This window comes from Lepisosteus platostomus, chromosome 11 (assembly GCF_059453375.1).
Source record: "Lepisosteus platostomus isolate fLepPlt1 chromosome 11, fLepPlt1.hap1, whole genome shotgun sequence".
Taxonomy (NCBI): Eukaryota; Metazoa; Chordata; class Actinopteri; order Semionotiformes; family Lepisosteidae; genus Lepisosteus; species Lepisosteus platostomus.
This window is the reverse complement of record NC_142621.1, coordinates 1897199-1904254: the sequence shown is the minus strand read 5'-3', so window position 1 is coordinate 1904254 and position 7056 is coordinate 1897199. Positions and strand designations below refer to the sequence as shown.

Here is a 7056-nt window from a genome sequence, read left to right as displayed (position 1 = left end):
TCTGGTCTGGTCTGGGCCGGACCTGGGGCCCGACTCCGGCCTCTGCCGTGGGCGTGGGCGTGTGGGCCAAAGAGGAGGCGACCCGTGCCGCTCAGAAACGGCGTTGATCGCGTTTCTAACGGGCGCCGGTAGAGGGAACGGCAAGTTCTCTGCTACCGGTGCGCCCGACGTCGTGGTTGTAGCCCAGATTAAAAGCAGCCAGACGAAATGAATACCAGCTATACCGCATTAATAACACAGCGCGCCATTTTAAAATGTTTATATGCCTGATTCAGGTAAGGCTTTTAAAATTTAAAATTTAAAAAAAAGGCAACTTTATGACTTGTTGCAGACCAATCTGGGGGCGTAGTTTGCACTACCTTTACCGTTAAAACACTGAAGGCGACCAGTGATGTCGGTTTGGCAGGACTGGTCGCAATTAGCGGCTCGGACAGCCAGGGACTCTCCGGCTCAGCGTGCGGGGAAGGGTTGTATCGCCAGCCGACTGTCCTTAGCTGGTGTGGCAGAACTGCCCCAGTAGAGAGAGAGAGAGAGCGCCCCCTGCGGTCTTCTGTGCACTTGCAGGGGAGGTGCGCCTCTCGTCCAGCAGGGGGCAGTGCTGCTGCCACATTCCAAAAATAGTGTGTTTCAGATTGATTGAATAGGAATTAGCCCGTCATTACTGTTTTGAGGAGAGCGATAGTACTATTGATAATGAAAGCTAAAAGTAGAAATACGAGTTAGTGTTCTAACTGTAAGGTTTTTGATTATTGCATCTTCAGGATGCTTTGGGGTGAGGGTTAATTAGCAGGTGGATGCTGCACACTGGTGGTGGTGGAGGGGAGTCCCCATTACCTGTAAAGCGCTTTGAGTGGAGTGTCCAGAAAAAGTGCTATATAAGTGTAAGCAATTATTATTATTATTATTATTATTATTATTATTATTATTATTAATTTAATGGTGCTGCGATACCAACAGTATCTTCTAATTACCACCTGAGGGCGCTGCAGTCAAAGCTTCAACTGCTCTCCTCTTGACTCCACCCCACTTGACCGAACACTGAATCTGGGGAGCTGCGTCAGCAGGCAAGTCAACTTGAACTCTGTGCTGCAAAGCAGGAGGAAAAGAAGTCCGATTTATCAGATGCTGAATTTTCTCCCCCGGAAATGAATCTCCAGCCGAAACGTTGTGTGTCCTCGTTATATTTCTATTCAAGCTGCTCCACCGCTCTGTCTTTCCAACGTGAAAGCACAGCACGTTCATTCTGCTCTTTTCTGACGTTTCTTTTTTTTTTTTGCAAAAGGGGGAGATTAAGATTAAGATGACGAGCTCTGTGGTGCATTCATTTGCTTGGCTCAGCAGGAACAGGTATCCAGGGAAACATGAGATATTTTACACACGAGTTATCGCCAGCTGGGTTTATCACCTGAGAAAGGTGCTCTGACAGGTTTCACGCCCTGGCTGAACCCTCAGGGGTACGCCTGTGGCCAGCTCTCAGCAGCTGAGGTGCTGTGCTATTCCAGGGTGCTCCCGATGGCCCCTGAACTGCATCTCGCCTCCTCTGAGGGGGGGAGGGGGGGGTTTTACAGCTCGCAAGGAAAAGGGTCGTTGTGTCCAGTTGAGCGATCAATGGGCTCTATCAGGTGATCAAGTGAAGACGAGCCACAGGAACCTCGGGGCCCTCCAGGAAAGAGCTGTGAGGAAGAGCTCTGGCGCGTCCGTGCTCTTACTCGCCAAGATCTCAGGACTTCTCCTCCGGGCCAAGACTTGTTTCAGAATCCCAGACTGGCCCAGCAGCACGTCGCCTAGATAATGAGCCGGGAGTCCTTGGGCATGACGGATATCCAGTTGTACTTGTCCCTAACCACCCAGGACCCCTGCTAACGCCCTATGACAAGGAGGAGATATGGCCTACTCTGATCTGGATTGAACACCACAGGGAGGCCTCCTCTGGTCACACGTGTCTCTGTATGTGTGGAAAGGGGCATTTCCAGTGTGATAAAAATATCCTGTCTTCGCAGTTATGAGTGAAGTACGAGGGCTCTGCCCGTCGTTTCACAAAATCTTCATTTAGTTTCCTCTCGGTACGCAACTGCGCTGCTGATCCGTATTTTTCTCATTGAAACGCGCGTGTTATCCCCTCGTCGCTCCCAAACTCGCATGTAAAGCACACAGTTAACTTCTCGCTTGACCAACAACAACAACAAAAAAAAAACGTGTTAGCTACGGGTTGTTTTATTTTGGAAGCGCTGCTGTTCACGCCACGTCAAGCGCCCAGACTCCCCGCCCCCTACACACACACACACACTTGGAAGAAAAATGTTAAAAAGACACAATTTGTAACAACGCAGTAGCGACCCGCCCGCCCGTGTGAACCGGGCGCGTAACTGATGCGCGCAGCTAAAGCCATTTTGTGTCGGCGAAATCCCTTCCCTGCTCCTGCGCCTTTTATGCAGCACGCACGGAAGGCAGGGGTATCCAGCGGTGGACTCTGCCCACAGCAGCTGCAGAGCTCCAGGAGAGGAGCAGAGGAGAAGGTGCCGTATCTGTCGGCGGCCCGGGGCGCGTTTGCGAGGAGCTGTCCCACGGGAAACGGGAATGACTACTGGGTAACAGGACGGCACATGATACACTGCATTTCCGCAGCTCGCTGGTCACAGTAGCGGGGGCGGGGGGAGGCTCCATCATGCCGTCTTCTGGTCTAACTGGGGGGTCTTTCCGCAGGTTGATGTGGTGAGATGTGCTGTTTCTGCCATGGCGAGGGGGCTGTTTTCATGGGCCTGGCTGAAAAAGCCGTACTACATTCAGGTAGGCCACCCGGGGGGGGGGCACTTGGCTAATTAACCTGCACGGTTTGCGGGGCAGGTCGCCGAGGAGAGCGGTGCGAGTCTGTACGTCCGGTAGGGCTGACCGAGAGACACCGGCTGCCGTACGGCGAAGCCGCTGCGCCGAGCGGTGGCCTTAAACTTTTAAGCTCTTTACGTTTAAGCTAACGGATCCCTTCTGGTTGTCTTCTTGGCCTTTTACAAGTTGTTCGCCTTTTTTCCTCCCTCCCTCCCCCACCAGACGTGGTAACGGTTCGTTTTACGCCGGAGGCTCGGCTTTCATGGGGTGTTACAAAGTGCTACACGCATGCGGAGGGCTCCTGAAAACAGCCGTCGTTTTCTCTTTGTTTTCTCTTCTCCTTTGAAGCCGGCGGGGAGGTCGGGGTAAGGCTACTCGGGCTGGTTTGCTCAAGCGGGTCCCGGGAGTCTCGGCAGTATTACGGTCCGGCGCAGTCCTGGCAGGAGTGTCGCCAGTTGCTGTGGCAACAGCTCCACGGCCCCCCCAACACCCGCCTGTCATTCGCGAATGACAATAAATAGGAAATAAAGAATAAAGCGTGCGAAGCTGTGTCGGTTTAAAAGGCTAAATAGCATGCGTACAGTACATTTTTTGGTGATGCTACAGTGGTCGTCAGCCGGGGGACGGTCCCCGGAGACCCCACACGGCACCCCCCCCACACACACACCTGACAGCCCGTACAGGGGGTCACGCCAGCACCTCCAACGATGAAGCCTTCCGTCTTTCCGTCTTAAAGATTTGGGGCTGCGGATAGTGTTCCGTGTTTTCATTTCGTCCTTAAGATGGGGGGGGGGGGGGGCGGTCGCAGAGACCGGCCTCCGCACACGAGTGTCGGGAAGACGAGAGAACTTCGAGGAACCCCTGGTCTGATAGTGTATGAATGGTCAATCTGCAGTTGACATGAGGGGATTGTCTGAAGTGGGGGCACAGTGGAGCACGGGTGAGCGCTGCACCCTCCCAGTTCCCGGGGTGCAGTCTGCGTGGAGTTCGCATGTGCTCCCAGGGTCTGGTCTCCTCCCGCACTCCGGGCGTGGTAGCATAAGGGTGGGGTAGTTGGCTGCTGGCCTGTGGGTGTGATCTGCCGTGCTCTCGTTGGGCAGGATAGAGGCTGGGTTCCCCACAGCCCTGCGCTGGATGAAGAAGTTAGAACGTACTGGATGCGTGAATCGTTCACAACATCTATAGGATCACGGCGGTAGCGTTTGTGCTAAGCCTAACCTAAGATAAGCTCATTGCTCTTGATATTTGCAGATGCATTATTAACCTTTATCAATAAAGAACCTTTATTTTTGATAAACTGGCGATTAATAGAATATTCATTAAACCTTCTTATATTCAATTTAGCCGGAAGCGTGACCAGATCATACAGTAGATGGTTGTTAGTGCAGTGTAGCACATGCAATTTGTAAAGTGTCTTGTCAACAGAAACAGGGAAATGCTGTGTCCACTTCTTTGTCAAGGGTGTTGTAATCTAAAACCACATGGAACCAAAGAGCAGGGCTCCTCAGCGTTGTCAGCCTTTATAAACAGGGCAGTGCAAAACAGCCGCCACTTAATTGAGAAATAAAGTCAAAGTTAAAAGTAATTTTCGTATTTTATGAAGTGTACATTTGTGAAAATGAAAGTGTTTTTGCCGTTTAAACAGAACGAATGAATACATTATAAGTATTAAACTGGCAAGATAACTAGCCAGACGTGTATTTGAATACAGTGTCTTTCATGCGAGGAGTGTTCTTAAGTATAGAATGCGTTCCATGCTCAGAAAAATAATATAAGGAGTAATTTGAATATGTCCTTCCTTATTACTCTTGTAACTGAAATCTACTTTTAGTATAATTGTTTTTTTAAATATGCGTCTGTTCCTTATTTGGAGTTAAATGTGGAAATTATGGACTTTCACCACAGCCAAAGTGTTTTTACAGCTTAAACCTCCACCACAGCACCTCTGAGCTACGGCACTTGTGGGAAATGCTTTATTAAACGTTTATTATGCTAGGTTATTCCTGTGAACGAAAATAGCAGGAAGGGCTTTTGGTTTTGAGAGTTCTGTACAATCGAGAGGTGAAACGGTGCAACAGTGAGCAGAAACCTGCAGTAAAAACCAAGGAGGAGCAAGAGGAGCAGGCCTGGCCGCAAGACAGATACCATGTAAGATCAGATCACTTCGTTGGCCATATACAGTTTCTTGCATTAGGAATTTGTCTTTTCAAGTACCCCAGCCTGCTCTCCGTGAGACACGCAGACAGGGAGAGAAGCTGGAAGTCAGAGCGCAGGGTCAGCCATTGTACAGGGCCCCTGGAGCAGCTGGGGTTAAGGGCCTTGCTCAGGGGCCCAGCGGAGTAGGATTCCTCTGCCGGCCGCAGGATTTGAACCGGCAGCCTTCCAGCCGCAGGTGCAGACCCCTAGCCACAGTGGTACGGGCAGCTTAGTCAGTGCACTGTGTTGTGCAGAGGCAGGCAAGCCTTCAGTGTTGTGAAATGTTTTCAGGCATGAGTATTCTCTATATACCGCCCTAATGAGCCTGGTGCAATAATCACAGTCCGGTCCGGGCTGGATTTTCCATCCCATCCACGGTTGGAATGCTGTTTATTCCTGGTGAAATTTGCACCAACCCAGAGCTTACCCTGGCCTCGCACGGCACAAGGCAGATGCCAGCGCGTTGCAGTGCGCACTCATGCAGCCCAGTGAGAAAGGCCAGTTACCCTCGACAGTGCGCCTCCGGGCAGTGGGAGGAAACTGGAGCACCCAGAGAAACGCCATACGCAAGCAAGGGGCAAGCATGTGCACTCCACACAGAAGGCACTGCAGTCTGGGCACAAGCCTGGGTTTTTTTTTCCTATTTTTACCTAATTTTTCTAAAATATTTTAGATTTTTCTTTTGCCCCCTCGCCAGCCCCCCCCCCCCCCCAGTTCACACGTCTTCATTTCAGTTTTCTTTTTTTCCCGAAAGCCCTCAGATTTCTTCGTTCCAGAATTAAGCCTCTCTTGGCCTGTCCTCAGCAGCAGCTTTAAGATAAAACCACTCTGTGGAATTACTGTGAAGTAATTTTCCAAAGAGTCTGAATCGTAGGGCTAGGATTAGACAATTTTGGTGAAAGAAAGGTTTTTTTTTTTAGTTTTCACCGGGAGCATGTTGAATTGCCAAATTTTATAGGCTTAGAACAGTGCATTGTATCTGTATCCTGAGCTCTGTGCCCTGCTCATGTGCCAGCTCAGAGGAATAGGGACCAAGGGCTAACTTATGCCAGCTTGGGCTTTTGTCAGGACAGGAGACTTTACTTCCTGTCTTCAGCAGGAGCAATGACGATGACGTTTATTTTTTATATGTTGCAAGTTAAGCAGCAATTATCATTTAAATGTGTAAACCATACCATAAGCTGTCTATACACCCGTGTTTCATTTTAATTGCTCGTAATGCGCTGTGGAGATTTATAGTTACCTACACAGCGCTTGTGCTCTTTTATAGTGTAGCATATAAACAGCACTGCTCAGGCTTATTGATGTTGCCTGCGAATATGTCAACCAACTTTACTGCCTTTGGCAGAAACTGCAATATGCAAACCAAATGTTGTGAGAGATTATTTTGTTTTCAGTCAGGTGGTTGTCAAAAAGGTATGTTTTAAAGCTGAAGTTTGGTTTCTCCTGTTTGTTTGTTTGTTTGTTTGTTTTTTCTATATACTTGAAACAGGCAGTTGGGACGTTTCATTGAATCCACACGGTAGAAATGAAGAATCATGCTGAGCATGTGTCTGCTGTAACCAGTGGCAAGAAGTGATTTAGCGATCGGCATCACTGTTTCCTCGGCTAAATGCTAATTAAAACAGGTTTCAAGGGAAAACCTGGATGTAAATTTTAGAATTGTGCGGGGAGGGCGTTTTGATCGTCCTTTATGTGCAGGATATTACATATGGCTTTTTCATGCTTGGAACTCTACTGAAATCATTTTGTTTTGGCAGTCTCTTGTCTCTGGAGAAACGGTGATTAAAAAAGGTCTAATTAAGGGAAAAAACCGGCACTAAGATAGATGCATCAAGTGTGCCGTGTCTCTGTTTTGCACTCCTGTGAGCCAGTCAGTGTCCTGTTCATCTGTCTGAATGATTCCCGAGCCTGAGCATCACCAGGGCTCTTCTCCAGCCTGATCCCAGGCGAGCGGCTTGTTACAGGGGTTTTGGAAGCAGCTGACAGTCGTACTATTGTATCGGTCCTTTTCTACCGAAAACATCCTGATCCTCA

General features: G+C 49.4%; 1 protein-coding gene across 3 annotated transcripts in view; it reads left to right on the top strand.

The window, feature by feature from the left end:
- Positions 1 to 107: 107 nt before the first annotated feature.
- LOC148651735 (divergent protein kinase domain 1A-like) overlaps positions 108 to 7056 on the top strand; it is a 34805-nt gene continuing 27856 nt past the window's right edge. Inside the window, exons 1-2 of one of the 3 annotated variants that reach the window (XM_088597755.1) lie at positions 108 to 275; positions 2704 to 2787. In XM_088597755.1, the coding sequence (XP_088453881.1) occupies positions 255 to 275; positions 2704 to 2787 (105 nt within the window). In that variant the 5' untranslated portion in view covers positions 108 to 254. Of the gene's footprint in view, positions 276 to 1569; positions 2589 to 2703; positions 2788 to 7056 lie in introns of those variants that run through there. The other 2 variants (XM_088597754.1, XM_088597752.1) reach the window with 2 other exon arrangements.